The sequence below is a fragment of the Thermobia domestica genome, chromosome 5 (genome assembly GCF_964235325.1).
Source record: "Thermobia domestica chromosome 5, izTheDome1.hap1.1, whole genome shotgun sequence".
NCBI classification, from domain to species: Eukaryota; Metazoa; Arthropoda; class Insecta; order Zygentoma; family Lepismatidae; genus Thermobia; species Thermobia domestica.
In genome coordinates, this window is record NC_137458.1 from 152,377,808 (window position 1) to 152,399,811 (window position 22,004).

The following is a 22,004-nucleotide window of genomic DNA, read 5'->3' on the forward strand; positions in this document are numbered from 1 at the left end:
AATAAAATATTTATGTTCAAGTAGTCCAAAGTTAGAACCTAATTAATTTGAGAAGCGTACATGTTTCATCAAAAAGTACTATAAGTTTAAAACGAAGTGAGTACCAAAAATACGTGCCGTTTACATGTAATTCCAGTGAGGTTCAGTATTTTCGCCACATTTCAACGTAACCTCCTTCCACCTCTACACACCGTCACAGACTGTGTAACCATGTTTCAAAAGTATCTCCAAAGTAATTTTGTGGAGTGTGTTCGAGACACTGGTATACGGCACTTCCTAGGGAATTTCTGGATTAAAAAAAAAAATCCCGCAAGGAATTCTTGAGATTGAGAAACAGCCAGAAGTCACTGAGATAAGATCTGGGAAATAGGATGTGTGTGACAGAGATTCGATGTGTTAACACTGCAGAACGATGAGAACAATGTCAGCTCTGTGGGGCGGTGCATTGTACCAGTGCAGGAAAAAATATGAACTTTCGAGATGTGGTCGATTCTCTTGCAATGTAAGAAGCAATGTCGTTTCCAAAAGTTCCACGCAATACTGCGTATATCTGTTCGGTATGTCAGCTAGAATTAACCTCCTTTTATCCCAGAATATGGCATAGAGAGCTTTTCCGTTTGAAGAAACCATGCGAACTTTTTATTTATTTATTTATTTATTTACTTTTTAAAATAAGGTTTAACTGCCGTTGTGTTTTGGGATTGAACAGGAAAATAAACGTTTTATTTATATAATAATGGATTTAAACAATTGTCCTGTGGTCACACTGTTGTCAGCAGACCACTGGTAATTATGTTATGGGACGTCTTTTTCACCTCGTCCAACGGTAACTTATCTTTCTCATCTTCAGGCTGTCAATTAGTATGTTTTCCATGACGCTCCACGAGAACCCTATAAAGTAGGAGATGTCTTCCATAGTTCGCCGTCTTTCTTCCATTATCATGTTCTCAACACGGGCCGTGTTCCTACATGTTGTTACACAAGTTGGACATCCAGTCCTCGGCAGATCATCTGTTCATCCCCCCCCTCCCTCCCTCCCGTGAATTCCCGAACCCTCTTTCAAGCAGTATGATCTGCAAGTGCACTGTTCCCGCAGACATCCGTCAGCTACCGATAGATATCCACAGCGTTTTCACTTCATACGAACAGAAACTTTATGATAACTCGTTGTTCCTCCTCGGTAAAATCCATGTTATCACACCAGTACCCAAAAGGACTTCTCTTCAACAATTCACCAGGAAGAAATTAAAATGACATCAGCAAAATAAGAAAAAAAAATGGTACCATCACCTATTGTCTTAAAAGTATTGAGCCTTTGAAGGACAAAATCGGGAATACATTTATCGTTATTTAACCCGGTGGCACTGGCTCCAAGTCTCAGAGACCTGTGCCACCTGTTTTGTAATTCTACCATATTTTTCACAACTCTTCAATTTTTCCAAAGATACACTAAAATGTAACATTTGTATTGAAATTCGCAATATACTTGTTTAATATGCGTAATACAAAATAAAATTATTAGGTAAAGAATTTAAACAAAAAATTGTTAGGTAAAGATTTAAAACTTAACAAATGGATCTGAGACTAGGCGCCGGTGCTCAAGTCACATTAACAGGCACCAATGCCGTCGGATTAATATTATCTTATGAAACTTCTGTCATTTCTCTGATAACACCATAATTTCGTCGCAATAGAACTTCCATGGTTTCTGATTTAAAAAAAAAAAAATGAAACTAAGTATCAATTAGAAAGTTCTTATACATGGACTTTGAGTATTGAATTCGCATAGTTTGGTAGTCGTAGCTTCACACTGTGAAGCGATACTAACTTGTTTATACTCATAATTGCCAAGTTCTAGTCATTAACCGTTAGCGGTAATTAAACATTTTTGACAGACCAAACCTTCTTTAAAAATATAAATAAAAATAAAACTAAAATGTGACTTCCTTCCATTTGCAGTAGTAGGTTAGTCCTTATTTATATTCCTATTCTACAATGTATCTTACTTGTATTACACTCGCTTACGTTACACGGTGCGATGGTAGATCGTGATCATATGACTAAATTTCATTTTAAGTGTCTCAAGGGAATTTTTGACTAGAACTGTGCACTTTTAGTGTTGTGCTAGAAGATCAATAGTACACCGTTAAATAGCTAATATTACCACAAGAATTGGGAATGGAAGAATAATTCAAGGGATATTTACTATATCTAGTCGATGATGTGAGCAAGGCGTTCTTACCTGAAATATGAATTAAGGATTAGAAAAAAGTTTGATTTATAAATGTCAGGAAGAATATTACAGTATTCTTTAGCTACCTACAGTGAAATTACGAAATATTCTGTTTGTTTTATTATTCTGTTAGCTATAAATTGAACCACAATTTTAGATGAGTTAAGCCATTTTCCATTTTTAGCTATATTATATGAGTCATTCAGCTATTTTTTTACGACTTCTATTGGCAACAGGTGTGTAACGTTTTTCAGTCTCAACCTACTAGTTTGCCTGGTTTGTACCTTTGTTTGTTTTTTGCAGTGTACCAGTCCATTGCATACGACCGTTTATCATACTGATTGTTTTGAACATTGTATGAATATCATGGAATAAAGTATAGTATCCTCATTGGCCGAAAGACAGTGGAGACATGTTTTGCTGTTATTTTCAGTTCTAGGGTGACTCAAAGGTTACTGTATGGAAAATGTGCCGAAGATGAAGTGCAAATGACCATTTTAGCTGATCAAAGTAGAGCTTATTGTCTGAGTGAATGTAATAGGATGTACAGAATTCCGAAATCAACAAAGAGACGACATACTATTCAGAAAAATAATAATGTTAAAAGAATTAAGGCATTAGCAAGGCATACTATGTTCAACCCAGTGTCTTAAACAGTTTAAACACAATACAAAATGCAGCAGGAACAATGAAATCAAATCATTCTTTTGCGTGACGACATACAGCAGCTGGAAATTTTTTATTTCTGTTCTATATTATATTAAGGTTCATGTTTTTCTTTCTGTTTCAGTTTCTCATATAAGAAATCGTTTGCTTGGAATATCTATTTTTGTTTTTGAAGTATTCTTTTTCATTATTAAATATTTGTTTAGGATATCAAGTTAAAATCAGATCAGTGTTTCGTATGGTTTTGAAAGTGGTCCCAACTTACAACACTGGTTTCTTTGAATGGACCAATGGGTTTAGTTTAATTTTTTGTACAAAGTTATTGCGTGACTTTTTGTTTAAGATAAATATGTGTCCCAAATATTAGTCATCGTATTTCAATTATTATTTTTTGACTTCAATGTTTCGTTTCTGGTATGCACAGGAAATATGTAGAACTGGTCCAAACTAGAAAACTCGAAAACTATTAGGTGAGGTTTATATTGGGATTCAAATGTTTACCTGGACCCTAGGCTACGAACAAGGCCGGGTTTGCGAATTCCAAACCCTAATGGGAAGGAGGGGTTGCATAATTTTATTTTTATCTTTTTATTTATTTATTTTTGTTTATATTATTATCATTATTCGATTGACACTATAAATATCAGTATACTTCAGTTTATGTGTCATCTAAAGTGTGCAGAAACGTAATCCTTAGAAAACCTTAAAAGCGAGAACGAAGGTCATTATATCTTCAAATATATTCATTCCAGTATTTATAATGTTAAATTCAAATTCAGCTTCCTTGTGTCTTCGGCACGGGAGACCCGGGTTCGATTCCCAGTGGAAGCTCATGTGGTTCGGATTCCACGTTAAAGTTTAGGTTCATATCTCATATCCCCGGTGTTGAAAAAAGAGCGCTAGTCTCATGCAACTAGCTAACCAATTTAAGTTGAACAAATTTTTTAAAGTAGCATGCTTCAAATTATCTTTCTCTTAGTTTTGCTGAATATCCAATCTTAATATATTAGTTTTCTGAGTGTCCAAGTATATGGAGATCTACTATGTCGTTTGCAGAAAACGTTATTGGTACTGGGTTAATACAGAGGTTTTGAAGGTCCTGAAACACAAAATTAGGTAGTAAACATATCGACTAACCCTCTATGTTGCCACCTGATTACAGTTAAGATATATATACAGGCACCATGTCTTGGCAGCCATTTTGAATACGGTGATCGATATGAAAAATCTTTTGAAACTACGCTTTTTAGTTTTTAAAGATCTATTGAACAAAATATCACTCGCCTCATATTTCCATTTAAATTTTAAAGTTGAACCCTGGGCTCCCATGAATGACGGCCTTGGAGGGCACCGCGACAATACCATTCGATATGCTCCATGGTCTTTCCTATTTGAGGTTTTGTTTGGTTCATTTATGTTCAACCGTTTCGATGTTAGTGATACTGGATTTTTATCTGATACAGGCATCATGTGTATGTAATATACACAGGGTGACCCATTTTAATCTTTCCACAGAAATATCTCGAAAACGGTTCACATGATGCCTGTACAGATAAAAGTCCAGTATCACTAACATCGAAACGGTTGAACATAAATGAACCAAACAAAACCTCAAATAGGAAAGACCGTGGAGCATGTCGAATGGTATTGTCGCGGTGCCCTCCAGGGCCGTCATTCATGGGAGCCCAGGGCCCAACTTTAAAATTTTAAATGGAAACATGGGGCAAGTGATACCTCGTTCGATAGATCTTTAAAAATAAAAAGCGCTACGGTAAAAGATTTTTCATATCGGTCACAGTATTCAAAATGGCAGCCAAGACACGGTTTCTGCATCAGATAAAACGTCCAGTACCATTAATATGATAAAGGAATCGAACAAAAACTCAAATAGGAAAGGTCATGGGGAACATCGAATGGTATTTTCGCACTATCCCCGGGGGCCCAGAGCCAAATTCAAAATTTTAAATGAAAAGATGGGGCTAGTGATACCTCGTTTACAATGCAAAAACTGCAATGTTCGACAATTTTGTTTTGCATTCCAGTTGATTGATTTTTGCATGAAATCTTGTATGCAATAAAGATGGAAGGTACTATTTAACACGAATTTTACCTACTTTTTCTCATTACGGAGACATCTATCTCTTATAAAAACACATTTCAGATAATTTTGTTGCGTAGATTCAATTTCCAAAAACTAAGGTTCTCATTTGCAATTTCACCATTCCTTCCCATTTCAGAGGAGGAAAGTTGTAGCGATAATTTTCTAGGAATTAGATTTCCTCCTTTGCATTAAGTCACTTTTATTTTAATCATCTTTTTCTCTGCTATATCGTTCTCGAGCCGTGGAATAATAAATACCCTCTGTAATTTCCTATACGAATTTTATTCTGTGTATTTATCTCCAATCGTTTTCATGTTAGTGGTACTGGACGTTTTATCTGATATAGGGACCATGTCTTGGCGGCCAATTTTAAAACGCTGATCCATATGAAAAATGTTTTGTCACAACAGTTGAGCCCTGGATCCCCATGAAAGGCGGCCCTGGGGTCACCACAACATCATCATTCGACGCACCTCATATCATTTTCCTGTTTCACTTTTTATTCTGTTCATTTATCTCCAACCGTTTTCTTACTAATGGTACTGGACCTTTTATTTGATATAGGCACTATGTCTTGGCCGCCATTTTGAGTACGGTGACCGATATGAAGGTTTTTTTTGCCCCAACGCGTTGTAGTTTTTAAAGACCTATCGAACGAGGTATCACTCGCCCATGTTTCTATTTAAAATTTTAAATTTGGGCCGTAGACCCTCATGGAGGGTGGCTCTGGGGGCACCACGATAACACCATTCCATGTGTCCCATGGCACTTCCTATTTGAGATTTTGTTCAGTTCATTTATGTTGAAAAGTTTTCGAGATATTTTCGATATATATATATATATATATATATATATATATATATATATATATATAGGGTGGCCCATTTTAATCTTTTCACGAAAATATCTCGAATATATATATATATATATATATATATATATATATATATATATATATATATATATATATTAGCGCATGTGCTATGATACTCCACGACTTTTCTTGTGTTATTTTCGCTCCGTATTACATTGCCGAATATACTTTCCTTTAAGTTTGTAGTACATAGTGGGTAAAGCACGTGTAGCATATTAATCACGTACATACTTAGTTTCGTGAGTAATATTTTTTTTATTCGAAAATAGATAGTCTCTTATTGCTGTCACTATAAAATTTTGGAACCACAAAAAGAGATGCAATATACAGGGTGTTAATGAACTATAGCTACTGACTGTAAGAGGTAATTCCTCATACATCAAAATAAGAAAGAAAGCTCACATGAACCTGGGGGGGGGGCTTAGGTTTAGAGCTAAGGGCGTGCTAAAGCGTGTAAAACATAAACTACAATATAGAAGGTCGGTCCACATTTATGGAAACAAAGTGGAACGTCCGCCAGGGACGCTAGAATCGCACAGACAGTAAGCACAGCAGAGCAATCAGAAACCAGTTGTGTAGAAAATTCGGTAGCAGGAAGTGAAATGCTTCGAGTGTAAAATGCTCTCCAAAAGTGACCCAATTCTGTGAGGGGTACATCACTGCTCTTTCCGACATCGGATATAGCTGCAGTGCAATTGTGAAACTGTTCGTCCAAGGGTTTCACCATTTCCAAGGAAGGTATTGCCAATGTACTCAAACACAACAAAAATTCACAGCCTGAGGAAGCGGGTGTGCGCACAGTGGCACGAAAACAACACCCCCGTCCCAAACATACATTGGATGTGGTTCGGCAAGTGCAGAAGTTGATCTAGGAGAATCCGCCGCCACAAAGAGACATTGCCAGGAGTGTTAGAAGATCCAAATTAACTGCGCAGAGGATGATCAGCCAGGACTCAAGCCTGTAAGTAAAGCATAAGCCACGTGTTCACACATTCACAGCCAAACACATCCGGGAACGCAGGGTTCATTGCAAACGGCTCTATGAATGGTATTTAGCGGGTGACAAATGGAATTATGTGGTCACGTTAGACGAGGCCTGGATCTTTTTGTCAAACTCCAAGCAGGTTCGAGCCATTTACTATCATCCCAAGGATGCAAAGGACTATGCCAATTGGGTCCACACGTGCTGCGAAAGTTTTCCCCGTGGCTTCATGGTGGTTGCAGGTTTTTGCCATAAAGGGAAACTTCCCCTGCATAGAGTTGCACGAAATGTGAAAATTAACGCAGCATACTATCAATGACACGGGCCATTATACCGGCAGCATATTCCGTAGTTGTATGGTGCTGAGGTGTCGAAAGTCTTCATTGTTCAAGACAAAGGAGCCAGCCACACGGCTCGAACAACTGTGGCATACATGGCACAAAAAGCACCTGAAACTGGAATCCTGCTATCCCATATTCAGACATCCCTGTCAAGTCTCCCGACGCTGCATCAATGAACTTATGCTTTCGGGTGTTCGAAGCGAGCGATTTGTTTACGTCGTCCACGCACATTGACTGTCTTGTGGAAAGTTTGCAAAGAGGAGTGGTTCAAACTTGGTCAGATTTCTCTGAACAGAAGCCTACTCCAATGGGAACTTCAGTGTCGGGCTATAGTTTATAGTCAGGGTCGTCATATCGAGCACAACTGCTGGTGGAAATACGGCTTTACGCCCTAGCGTAGGGGACACAAAATCGTTTCCATAAATTTGGACCAACCTTCTGTATGTGTTATTTCAAACATGAATCGTGGAATGGCGGTCCATATTGGGGTAAAAGAATGTAACGTACGCTATCCAAAAGGGCATATTTCACTAATGTGCAATGGGTGCGCAAGGGATTCCCTACAGAACATAATTCCCAGATATACTTCCAACAGGATATGGTTGGACTTAATGTGTTGGCAGGATGTTCGAAGTGTTAGAGACCTCCAGCTCCTCGGTTCCTCGTGTTCGAAAGGACACGCGTTCCAATGTATTTTCTCACGATGTAGTTCACGGTTTTTTCACCTTAGGCGTCGGGAAACGTTAGGAATTCAATGATTTCATCAATTTCAAAATCTCTGTAATTTAAGCCTTTTGATACTCAATTACCAGATCTGCAAATTAATGGGTACATTTTCAGGTATCAGTTTTTATGTTGCAAAAATTTGAGGACAACAAATAATGATTTTGCACAAGTGAGGATACCATAATTCTTCAAAGAATAACATGATAAGGAAAGATTCCAAACTAAATTTCATTAAAATTAAAGGTACTTAATTAAGATCTGAACAAATAATTAAATAAAACATGGATATAATTGTTAGATAACTACAATTTACACTCTATAAATGAGGGAGATAAGAAATGTGTGCGTTTATATTTTATACATTATTTTCTCTTTATAGATCAGGTCATAGGTTGTTTTGTATGTACAGAGCGTATTGGTATACAACCTTTCCTCTCATACCTATTTTGTTTATCAAAGCATAACTTGGTACACTCATTTCTTATCCACTATAGTATTTTCCGAGAAGCATTTGGATTGTGTGCTTTTACCCGGAGCCACTCCAGAGGGGAGTCAAAGTTGATGGGAAGGATTTCTGGAGGGAATTTTCCCGACATTCCCCCAGTTTTCCATGTTTAAGAACGTTATGGGTCCAATACATAGAACTTCTGGAAAGTTTGTTTCATGCTGAAGAGAATGAACTATAAACCACAACTTTCCAATGAACAGTGTTGATGCAATAGCTATTTCACTGCAAGTTTACAATTTTCTTTATACTATCAGGGTTAATAGGCCCCAGGAACTTACTACGTTGTTCATAGCACCTAATTTTTTGTGCATGAACATATCTTCGTTATGTTTATCGAATGAACTAGGTTTGATTCGGATGTCCGGATAACACGTTCATATCCGTTCCTTGTTAGTAACTTAGGTAGCAATCCAGTCGATATGTGGAAAAAGCTACATTTACCCACACAGAAGACAAAGTGTGTTAAGGAGATAGTATTGAGTTATGCGTAAAGTAAGTACATTAACGTAAAATGAGGTAAATGTGTTGTACTGAAATTTGTACTCACCATTCAGTTTCGGTACAAGTTGTATTACATTTCAGGTCCTTACAGTAACATTATTCTGGCACTATAAAGGACACAAATGTGTGTAAAAGTAAGCTACAATATACCATATGTTCATTTGGTGTGTGAAGAGGTAATTTTCAAAAGGATAGACTGACGATGAGCAGTCAACTATCCTTTCCTTCTCAGTTATGTTCTACACCATTTTGAATTAAAAGTCTTGAGAAAAACAATTCTAAAGTGTACTAAAAATGATAAGCGTGTGAGTGATAGTTTGTTTATCAAAACGAAACTGTGCTTATCTTCCTATAATTTTATTTCAAGAACATAATCATAGAAGTAAGTGTTAAAAAATAAAAAAAAATAAAAATAAGGAAAGTCCAATTTTTGATTTATTAATTAACATAAAGGAATATAAATTCCATTCAGGAATTTTCAGAATACCAAGGGTAGATCTTTTACGTATACATTAGGAGCCTACACATCAGTATAAATGGAACTGAATGTTTGAAAAAATGTTTTCTGTTTGCTTTGTGCTCCGAGAAAGAAATGCATAAAAAAATAGTTCTGTTATCTTTCTAAAATCAGAAAAGTACTCTATTACATATAAAGACGTGCTTTCGTTAAAATTAAGGCGGAGCCTCATAATAAAACATAATAAATAACACAGCAAAAGTTAAGAAAAGAATAGGTTTACTAAATTCTGAAAAAATAAATAATCCTTGAAAAAGTCGATTAAAAGATTTGATTTAAGCATAGCTATTAAATGGGAAAAGAGTGTTGAGAAACATCTGACTGATTATAAAAGCTATTTTATTGAAATTTGCAAAACACTAGATGTACCTTTTTTTTTTTTTTTTTTTTGGTGTTGTTGTTGTTGTTCTTGAGATATTTAGTACCAGTATATACATTGAAAACTCGTTAATCCATGCTAGGTGAGGGAATAAGCTAATCGTATTAATGGAAGACCGGCTTAGCTGAAATAACCTAAAAGAACCTAAATTGAATTAAAACTGGTATATAACAACAAAACATGGTTTTATGGCGTATTTAAAAGAATAGACCTAAATACATATAACGGTACTACTATGAAGTAAAATATAAAACAATACAATACATTAAATGCAGTACGTACATACATTATATTTGTATGATGATGATATGCTCAACGGACCTGGTTCTTCATCACGCGAAACGTTTGCTGGGGAAATAGATTTGAAGTATGAACTCGAATAGAAGCTGACTGCATTGCATATAGTGCGTATTGTCGAAACGCTAAATACATTAACACCAACAATTAAGCGGTAGAGTTTGACTTTCTTAATTACCCATTGCGTCTTTAGTTCATGCGTAGTCGATATTCAGCCGTTAATAATGAGCAGTTGCAAATGATTGGCTTTCAATCTATATATTGCAATAGTACTAAAGCGCGTAGGGTTTTGTAATGTTACGGCTGCAGTGAAATCAAAGAACTGCCGCTTGGGTTGGATGATATGTTAATCTGTTGAACAACAGTGATAAAATACAATACAGTATTCTTAATCGTCCCAGAACTGTATCACGAATGCGATTTTTGTTGTTTAGGTATATTTAAAACCTTGTATTCTGTTTTCTTGGCTTTTTCGGCTTATCGGGATCTAAATTAACTAAGTTTTACTGTAATGCTAATAGAAACAACCAGAATCAAAGAACATATTTGGGATATAAGAATTGAATACTCTGTTTTATAATTTCAACAGTATTTAATGTACGAGGTTAAAAAGTAACGAGAGTGACCAAACCTGTCAGTAATATACGTGGAGCAGTGGGGAGCGCATGCGCGCAAAGCTGCCGTGAACCTTTGAGAAAAGATTATATCTATGAATTGTCGCTCTCAGTCGAGTTTAGTTTGTGAGCAGTGATTGAAGAGAGAAATGTGCACTCGTGTTGTCGGAAGAATGGCATATTGAAAATTGAGCAGTGAATTAACTTGTAATTCCTTGTAAAATTAAAGAAATCACCGATTTCTGATGGAAGAACATCGAATGTACTGCATTGGTTGGTTACTAGAATCAAATCAAATCTTTTTAGGGTTACATAAAAATAAAAGTCTGCTAGTGGTTCCGTATAGCGTGGTCGTGGAGATACTCGTTGGAAAGGTGTAAAATCCATTTCAGGCGAGCCACTTTGAATGAGGTTTTTTCTGGTTTTCCTCATTCACACTAGGCAAATACCGGGATGGTATCTAACATAAAGGCCATAGGCCGATTTCTTCCTTTCCGAATTCTTTGGGTAGTGTTACCGCCGAGGGACGTCATTTCTCATGTTTGATAAGCTTACGCTATAGATGTCGATAATGTGTATAAATGTAATTCCTAATTCCTAAAAAGCTGTTACTAAATCTGGACTAAAGGCAGTTGGGAAGAAATAAATTACTATCATATATTAGATCTTCGAAATATAAAGGATGTGAAATTTTTGCTTTGGACAGTCTGTCAGTACGGAACAATCGAATATTAATTGCAGCAATTTACATATAGAAGACCACAGCTCATCCAGTTTTAAGAATTGTTTCGTACAGAGACCAAGGTATGGTATTTTTTTATTTAGTTTTAGTTATGTACTTGTTTAAGTTCTTTATAGCACCAGAAGGATCTTGTTATTCAACACATTTCCACCTTGTACCAAAAGAGGCAAGATTACAAATTTCCTTTCTAATAAGTTAATAAATCTGAATTTGTTTTAAATGGCCTGAGTAAAAAGTGTGGTAATCCATTCTAAGGCAACTTTGTCTTTTCATCTGATAAAATCTTAAAAGCGTATGAAAGCGCATCAATCACTCATAGATGGCGGTAGGTCATACTTTCACAATGTACTTTTTTACAAAATGACAAGATTCTTATTAATTTAGCTATCTCAAAATATGGGTGTTGAATATTTGGCCAGAGATAAATGGAAATAATAATCAGAGGATATTAAGAATAATCAACTAACTTTCTTGAAATAGTTTATTTCGTTATTAAGAAACTTTAATGAATGATTTTTGAAAACTTTGAAATGAAGTTCTTTCAACGTTAAAATGATTAGATGATACAGAATATGCACAAATTATCCTCTGATTCAATTTGTCTTTATGCAAACTTTCAACATCGTTTTCGTGAATTTAACATGTAGAAAGGGACTGTACGATATTTATAATTGGTTGGCAAATATTTCCGCTGTAGTGGCTAAATGGTGTGATTGTTTCTGTCTTGAAACTAGATCAAGTTCCAACAAACCAATTGCGTCTGTAAGTTAGTGAAGCGCAGAGTCACAAAGCATTTTGTGTCATGTTGGTGAGGAATAAATTAGCGTGTAAGGTTTGATTTGCTACTACACTTCGCGAGATTTAATTTGATCGATTTTCCTTTCAGCGCATTTGGTTTATTTATGGTGTAATTTCTGCCAGCACAGTTTGTACTCGCTAATTCAATATACTTAAGTAGGTGACTCGACAGACATCCAGCTTATGATGGTAATCTATTATTGTTTAACGAAAAGTTGGCCTGCATGTATGGGTGGTTTAAAGTTACCAGGAAATGAGTTCGTAAATCCCTGCACAATAATAACACAGCAGATAGCTCTGCCTTTGCAAATGAGTAGAGTTAAATATCGCTAACTATAATCAGTATATCTACAATATTTTCTTCTCAGCGAGATTTTTATATATATATATATATCGGATTAGACAAAGTCCAAGAATGAGTTAAACATAATTGGCAGTCTATAGTAGCTGAGTGTTAAAGCATCTTCTGACAAAATTAAAGATGTTTATTATTCGTAGGCTCAGCAGATTAGCCCGTTTTGTTTTCACCAGATAGTTTTTGCTGATATTTCAAAATACACGTTAAGTTAGTTTGCTTTCTAACTTGATTGAATATCTGTAGAGCCATGATGGTATAACTAGGTTTCATTTTATTTCCTAAATTAGTTGCTGGTGTATGTTTAGCATTTTTTGTGGAACAAGGAATCTTTAGCAAATATCTCGTAATATTAATATTACAAGATACGTTTTGAAACAGAGAACTAATATTTCACCTAATTTCATTACTATTCATCAGGCCGTCAAAAAAAAAAAAAAAAAAAAAAAAAAAAAAAAGAAAAAGAAAAAAGACAGAGAACATACTGCGTATCACTGGAAGGTTAAGGCGGATGAGCGTAAAAAGTCAAAGAGTACACTATATGCATATCATCATCAAATTGCCTTATTTTATTTTCTACAATTTACTATGATATGTCTGAATTTTGTGTATGTGGCTTTTATTGTAATGTATTTCAAGAAACCTGTAATTGTTTAGGTTTTACTGTTCTTTTTCAGAAAAACTTACGAGAGTCTGCATTATTGCTCCTGAAACCAATGAACTAGTGCAGTTGTTATCACAGACATTATCAGCAAAAGTTGGTTTTCACATTGTAACAATGAAAGGAGACATTACACACCTTGCATTAAAGAAGTCATTTAACAAACTGGTGTGTTACCACAAACAAGCCCTTCCTGAGAATATACGCTCTGAGCATTGGGCAATAAATAAAGCATGTAGCGTTGTACATGTTGTGGAAGATTTTAGTTCAAAAGACAATGTAGACAATAACATAGTGACGCTGAGAAAGAAATGTATTGAATGGACAAATAGGAGCTCAGTAATATATTATTCTTCAAGAGAAGCACAGAAGAAAGTGGTTGAACTTGTCTGCAATTTGATTATAATGGAAAGTGACTGTTTTTCAGGGCAAGTGTTCGTTGTCTGAATTCAGAATCATACGAATCATGGTAAGATAAATTGTTGTAGTAATTCTATCAGCAGTGAAAAGGTTGGATAAGTTTAAGCCATTTTTCTCGCCGACCATTCTGATTAAGGTTTCCCTTGTATTCAGAGTTTCATAAGTCTAATCCGAAACCGTTTTACTTTTCTTCAATAGTTTTAGGTTTTTACTGAAACCAGTGTGATTTTATAGCTCTCATTTTTTTTTAGATAATTAACGAAGATGAAAAAAAAAAAAAAGGTTAGAAAACTGAACCGATTTTAAGCCGAAACTGGTTTGATAGGAAACTAAAACCAAAACCGGTTTTTGATATTTAAAAAAACAACTGGTTTTGAAAAATTTTTTTTTTTTAAATTATAAAAACCGAACCGGTTTTTGTGCCCACCATTTAGTTCGACGTAGTTCCCTACCAGCCGAATGGATGGTACGGGTTCTTTTGGTATTCTGAAGTATATTCTCAGTGGAGAGAGAGAATTTTCAGTGCTTCCAGCATAAGTTCTTGAATTAAGAGGTAGAGTGAACTCCAGTCTAAGAATTCAGATAGAGTAGCATTGGGAACAATGCACTGATTGATCAGGTACTGTCTATTTATTTAAATGTGCGCCAACTTTCTGTGGGCTGTAACGCCAGATGTTTAGTTTTTAGTAATATATGTTCCATGAGCCATCATTGTAACTGAAACCAGCAAAAATATTTTTTACTTGTATTTACGTATTAATAAGTTACAAAAGACTATTTGAAGGGTAAGGGGGAAAAACAAGGAATGTCCATGTGTGTGCTTTAACGAGTGCTTTTACCCTATCTGTTGATGACTCTTGGTACTATTTGACTGTATATGGCATGCATGAGTAGATGTAGAAATGTCCAAGGAAAGAGGCAAAAGATTTGACTAACCCTATTCATTTTGTACGCGGTTTTCAATATTAAAACGTTTTCTCGAACATACAGTTTTGTCACATTCCTTCTTTTTTTCCCCTTACCCTTCATTTTAACTTACTATGACGTGATTCACAAGCGAATCACCGTGTTGGTACTTTTCTTTAATTACAAGGTCCCCACTAATTAACCCAGACCGGTCCATTGTCACAGGAAGACACACAAGGCAGCATTTTTTTTTTTCACGCTCATGTTTACACATCATTAAGATAATTTCCCATTTTGATTAATAGAGACGTTAGACATAATTTCCCCTTTTGATTGATAGAGATGTTAGATGTCATAATTACACTTCAGCATGATTACGTGAGTTCGATTCATTCAGTATTGTTGTTGTTAAGTTTAACGTCCCGTTCAGTAACGAGGCTGTATGTGACGTGAACCTACTGATTAACGTGGAATCCGAACCACAGGAGCTCCTGGCTGGAATCGAACCCGGGTCTCCCACACCAAAGGTGCATACGCTAACCGCTTAGCCGCGAAGGAGCTCTCGGTTCATTCATGAAACTGTTTCAATAACGAAAAGGGGATGGAGAAATAAGTATTGTGTAAATTGTTATAATATAAACTGCTTTAAGATCAATCTTATCAATGAAATCAAAAGTAGCCACTGTTCCTTCTCTAAAATTTTAAAAATTGTTTAAAAAATATAATATATTGTACGTCGATGCTCTCCACTTTCAGCAAATGAACTATGTTTTGATATTATAAACAATATTAACTGCACTGATAAGAGCAGGCATTCAAATATGATACTCCTAACCATTTCTATTTAAATTTCGGTTCCCATTGGGTGTTGATTGTACAACTAATAATTAATAAATTGTAGTAAAGACAATAAAGAGGTTCACGCGAAACTTACATTTACCGTATGAATAAATCTGTACAGATAATTGAAGAGGTCAGTAATAATCGCGAAGAATTCAATGAATTTATTAACATTCATCAAAGGTCTCACAGATGAATTTTAAACAAGCAAACTTAATCTAAATCCATCTCACTCTCTCTCCTGAACCAAAGGTTTGTGGGCAACATGGAAATTTTAAAACTTTTCTCTCCCTTGGGAGAGCTGTTTTATACATTCATAAGACATCTAGATATTCTATTCTTGGTCTTTCTCTTCTTGGTTTTCCTTCTGCCTTTCCCTCTATCAATACGGTGATCCAATCGGAGTGCCAAATAAGATGACCAAGCATGCTGCTCCTTGTTTTTCCTATTATCTTCATGATCTGTCGTTCAAAATACATAAACAATAAATATTTGTGTACAAATTTCTGTTATTAAACTAACTCCAAGTATGATAATTACAGCAACTACATTCGGGTCACCAGTTAACACATGTACCCTTAGTAACGAAAATACTTACCGTACTGTCTTGAACTAAATCAGAATTTATATAACATACGTCAATGTGCATGCCATAATCCGTTGTAGCTAATGCTGTATCAAGTACATTTCATGTCTTATATGTTCAGATTTATGTCTTCTACTACAACCATTTTAGCTGGTGTAATAGTTTTGAGTTAATTTTTTAAGAGAATTGCAGAATTGCTATAATTTAGGTGTTTGTATCAAACGAAACAAAGAGAGAACCTCTAACAAATAAAACACAGTTCTGACCAGAGCAGAATGAAATATATTAAAAACTATACTTACAATCTGTTACAGTTTCAAGGACCTAACGTCCTCTTCATCAGACACCAACACTGAGAAAAGACAGTCAAAGTCAAAGTCAAAGTCAAAGTCAAAGTCAAAGTCAAAGTCTGTTTTCCCAGCATGGGAAGGACGTCTAGCCAGTGGGGCTACTTTGTCCATGGTGTTATTTGTGTTTTGTTTTTGTGGTGCATGTTATAGGGCGTAGGAATTGGGTATGTGAGTAGGAGTTGGGATTGAAGGTATTGGATTTCTACTGGAAGCTAGCGTTGTTCTTTATATTTCTTCTTGATCCTCCTTGTAGCACAGCTTGGTCGTCATCCAGTGTTGAGGTGCCCGAGCCCGTAAGCTCCGCCACTGAGTTCAAAAACTTTTTTTTTTTCATGTTTTTAGTTTTTAGCGATGTTTACTAATGTTTCGATAACGGTGTTGGGGTTTTCTGTATTTGTTGTTGTTGCGTAGTGTTCTTTGAAAAAATTTGATTCAATCAATCTATTGGCGAACTTTCTGTTTAGATATGCTATGAACTCGTTGAGCTTTTTGAGTTTATATATTTGATATGCCTCATCTGTCTGTGTTTCTCCCATTGTTATTCTTATCCAGTACCTTTCCGTACGTTTCAGTCTTTCGACGTCCTTGTTCGTGAAGAGCGGAGAGCCGTAGGTGAGGTTAGATCTGATAATTGTTTTGTAGATTCTTGAGTTAATCTTAGCTGTGTTGTTGGCGTTTTTCAGAATTGGTTTAAGTAAATGCATGATTTTAATTGCTTTACTTTTTAGTTTCTTGAACCCAAACACAAAAAATGCCATAAACAGGCTACAACGGGAAATTAAAGAAGACATCATTAAACACAAAGAATCCAAAATAAACAGGATCTGCAGTCACCTCGAAGACCTACAAAGACGCAATCCGAGAAAGTTCTGGAAAACCATCAAGCTGAGGTACAACCGGCGCACAGCAAACCCCAACCCTCACAAAATAGACAACAAGGACGTACCAACCGTCAACGAGAAAATTCAGCACTTTGAAGACAGCATGAGAAGAAAATATGCACGAACTACCAACGAAACCGCACAACAAAGAGACATAGAAAACCGAGCACGCCTCATTACCAATATAATCAACCACCACCACAACCTGATAGAGGCTGACAAGCTTGACAACCACCCAGGCGACCACAACATACTGATAAAAGATATAACGCATGAAGAGGTAATTAACGTCCTTAGAAAGAAAAAATGCACTGCTCCAGGTCCTGATAGAATCACCGCTCTCCATATCAAGAAATCCCCGGAAATTCTCACTCGCAAACTCACAGAACTATACAACGCCACTCTAGCCACTGGATATATACCAACAACGTGGAAGCAAGCACACACCATACTAATCCTGAAGCCAGGGAAACCACCCACACTCTCCAATAGTTATAGACCTATCACTCTCACACCCACCTTCTCCAAGCTCATAGAGAAAATCATAGTAAACAGGATTCACGAATACATGGCCGAGAGCAAACAACTTAATAAGTACCAGGCAGGCTTCAGACCAACATACAACACAATCCAACACACCATAAGAATATTCAATGACGCACAGGAAGCCTTCAAACGGAAGTACAAATTAGGAGCCATGTTCTTTGACCTGAGCAGTGCATTTGACACTGTGTGGCACGAGGGGCTCTTGTATAAATTGACCAACCTCAACCTCCCAACAACAATAATACGATGGATCTACTTCTTCCTTAGAAACCGGGAAACAAGAATTAAATTCCAAGATAAGCTGTCGAACCCCATACCTATAGAGAGAGGCGTTCCTCAGGGATCCACTCTTGCACCACTCCTATACATCATATATGTTAACGACACTCCAAAAAATGATAACACACAGCTGACATTATACGCAGATGACACGGCCTACTGGACCACATCTCGCATCACAAAGAACATTCTAACAAAGCTAGAAAAACAAGCAGACAGTTTCTCCAAGTGGTGTAAAGAGTGGCATCTGGAGATGAACTCTACCAAAACCCAGCTCCTCATCTTATACCCAACAGCCAAAGGCACGAGAAAAAATAAAAACAGCTTCATCAAAATCAACAACGCACGGATCAAGCCACAAACAAGTGCCACCTACTTAGGGATTACGTTAAACAACAGAAAAGACAGGTGACAGCAGATCTTATATACACGAGAAAGTGAAAGGCCACGCCCTTTCTTCTCTCCCATTGGTCGGAGGGAACCAATGAGGATAAAGGCAATTCCGCGCCAACAGAAAAATATAATGAGCCCTTTCACTTTTTCTAACAGTTCAAAAAAGTAAATTACAAATAGAAAAAATTAAATAAGAAAAATAAATAACTATATATATAAAATGTTTTTAAATAAATAAATAATTATTAATAGCCTATATGCACTTTTCTTGCTGCTTTTCTATAACATCCAACAATTTCTCCCATTGCTCGTGTATATTCATACCGCTTGTCCAATTCATTAAGTTCTCCTCTTGTTCTCTCTTTATTCTTCTAGCCTCTTTCCACTTTCTAATAATCTTCCTGTTCTCTCTCTCTAAACCCCTAGCTCCCTCCCAGTCTATTTTATGTCCCGTTTCCTTTACATGTTTGTATATAGCGTTATTATCTCTTTTCAGTCTAACATCATCCTTATGTTGTTTTAATCTGTCCATAAGTCTTTTCCCCGTCTCCCCTATGTATTTCATGTCACACTCACTACACTTAACTTCATATATTACTCCTTCTTCCTGCTCCTCTATATGATTTTCCTTCCTTTTCCTTTTCTTCCTTATGCACTTCAGCAAAGTTTCTCCTCCTTTTCTATAAGTCTTCACACCACCTTTTCTTAATAACTGCTTCAGCACTTCGGTCTTTTCGCCTATGCTCTGAATTCCATACCACTTCTTGTCTTCCTCTTCTTTCCTATCCATATTATCTTCTTTTCTCTTTCTCCTAAACTGCTCTATCCTATATCCATTATTGTTCAATTGTTTGTAGAATTTTTCCAAATCTTTTTTCTTTCCCTCTTCCTCGCTGTTGATGTTGTCTATCTTCCTTTCCATGTTCCTAATGAAATTCTTCTTAGTTGCTTTGTCTACATCACTTCTCCAGTGGCAATAAATACCTGCCCAACACGGTTTCTGATACCAACTGGTAATCACTTTCTCACCTTGCCTCTCTATCTTCATATCCATGAAATTGATAGAGTTATTTTCTTCAACTTCTAATTCTAACCTTATGCCCTTCTCTTCGTCTTCTATACTTTCAACATATTTTTCCAGTTGATTTCTATTCCCTGTCCATATGCCTAAACAATCATCAACATACCTGCAAAAGAACAGTAACTTTCCTCCTGCTTGTTCTGTCACTTTTTTCTCCCACTTGTTCATTACTATTTCCGCTAGAACTGGACTCAGCTTGGATCCAATGCTTAAACCTTCTTTTATCTTCACTAGTCTTTCTCCAATTATGCAATAGCTATTTTCCCACAAAGTCTTAAGCGCTCTTATGACTTTCTCTTTTTTCCACTGACGTATAACTTTCTCTTCCATCTCCTCTTCTATTGCCTTTATGACATAATCCCTTCTTATACTGGTGAACATGGCTTTAACATCTACACTAAATATTAACACCTTCTCCTGATTCTACTTAATCTCATCTATCCTCTTCTTCAATTCTTCCGTGTTCTTCACTCTGCATGTGTTTTGACCTTCTCTGATGTCGTCCATTATCTCTCTTAATTTCTCCTCTAGTGGTTCAAAATAGTTACCTCTGCAGTCCAGTACTGGTCTTAGCTTCACGTCCTTCTTATGTATTTTAGGAAAACCTTTCATGACAGGAATCCTTCCTTTTTCGTTGATCATCTTTTTAATTCCCGCCTTTTTCCCTTCTTGTACTATCTTCTTCAACACTTCATCTTTCATGTCCTTGTTACCTACTTCCTCATATGTCTGATCACATAACTCCCCTAGCTTCTCCTGGTACCATCCTTTCTCCATTACTACCAACGCGCCTCCTTTGTCCGCCTGTTCCACTACGATATCCTTTCTTTTCCTTAATCTTTTCAGTCCTTCCTTCTCTTCTTTCCTTAAATTACTCTCCTTCTTGTTCATATTCTGCCTAACAATCGACAATGCTTTTCTCCTTACTCTCTCTCTCTCGTCCTTATCCTTTATGTCTACAATGGCTTGTTCTACTGTGTACACCAATTCCTTCTTGTCCACTTCTTCCGATAAAACTATGTCACCTATCACTACCACTCTGTTCCTATTATCCTTTTCTTCTCTCCAACCTAACAATCTTCCTTTGTTTGTTAATCTGATATTAACTTTTTCTTCAAAACACCTTTCCCATTCTCTTAAATATCTCATCACTGCTTCTCTCATAAAAATACTGACACTGTCCTTTATATGTTCCATAATTTGGTTAGACACTTTCTCACTTGTTTTCACTTCCTTACTTCTTTTCCTTATGACGTCCCAGATCACTTCTTTTTCAATTTTCTTAACTAGAGCAATGGGAGAAATTGTTGGATGTTATAGAAAATCAGCAAGAAAAGTGCATATAGGCTATTAATAATTATTTATTTATTTAAAAACATTTTATATATATATATATATATATATATATATATATATATATATATATATATAGTTATTTATTTTTCTTATTTAATTTTTTCTATTTGTAATTTACTTTTTTGAACTGTTAGAAAAAGTGAAAGGGCTCATTATATTTTTCTGTTGGCGCGGAATTGCCTTTATCCTCATTGGTTCCCTCCGACCAATGGGAGAGAAGAAAGGGCGTGGCCTTTCACTTTCTCGTGTATATAAGATCTGCTGTCACCTGTCTTTTCTCAGTGTTGGTGTCTGATGAAGAGGACGTTAGGTCCTTGAAACTGTAACAGATTGTAAGTATAGTTTTTAATATATTTCATTCTGCTCTGGTCAGAACTGTGTTTTATTTGTTAAGCTACTTATCCAGAGCCATGGAGTTTGTTCATTAGAGAACCTCTAGTTCTAAATTTGAAAAGAAGCAATGCCCATTTCTTGACCAAGCAATATAGAACCAAATCTTCAGCGCTCAAGTACTTCTTCGGAGTTTGTTTTACTCTTTGTTTGCTTTGACGAAATAAATTGAACTGAAGAGTACCCTTCCATGTAAACATTTCTGCTACTCACAAGATGTGGTTCAGCAAATGAAAAATAATCAAAGCACACAATAGTTTGGATCTGATCTTACATCCAACTTGTATATGTGAAAGTCCAACTGGTAGTTTTTCAGTAGTTTGGAAATAGAGCTTTCGTTTGTTGTGGACGTTCTTGAAGTAGCAGTTTAATTGACATTTTGTCGTTTGGTCTTATCTTTCGGAAAATTTAAAGTTGTCAGAAATAGACCAATTCTCCTTATTTGTGGCTCTACTACATGCAACATACAGATTTGTGCGCGAGATATGATATTTTGCGCTCGAAACGTGAACTACTATATTTTCTAAATAAGATCCTTGCGATTTGACAGTTGTCATTCCGTTTGAGGCAAGTAAAGATATTTATTTTCCTACTAATTCCAAGTTATCTTAAACGGCTTGCGCAACTAAAACTACGAGATCTGCATTCAACTGGAATCCAATTTAGCGGAATGTTACATGT

At 36.1% G+C, this 22,004-nt stretch overlaps 1 protein-coding gene across 4 annotated transcripts in view; it reads left to right on the forward strand.

The window, feature by feature from the left end:
* Window positions 1-14,537, forward strand: part of LOC145686187 (D-ribitol-5-phosphate cytidylyltransferase-like) — a 75,681-nt gene extending 61,144 nt beyond the window's left edge. For 3 of the 4 annotated variants that reach the window (XM_081759217.1, XM_081759216.1, XM_081759215.1), the window contains exon 6: window positions 13,312-14,537. In XM_081759217.1, coding sequence (XP_081615343.1) covers window positions 13,312-13,742 — 431 coding nt within the window. In that variant the 3' untranslated portion in view covers window positions 13,743-14,537. Of the gene's footprint in view, window positions 1-13,291 lie in introns of all 4 variants that reach the window. The other variant, XM_081759218.1, reaches the window with a different exon arrangement.
* The last annotated feature ends 7,467 nt before the right edge of the window (window positions 14,538-22,004 follow it).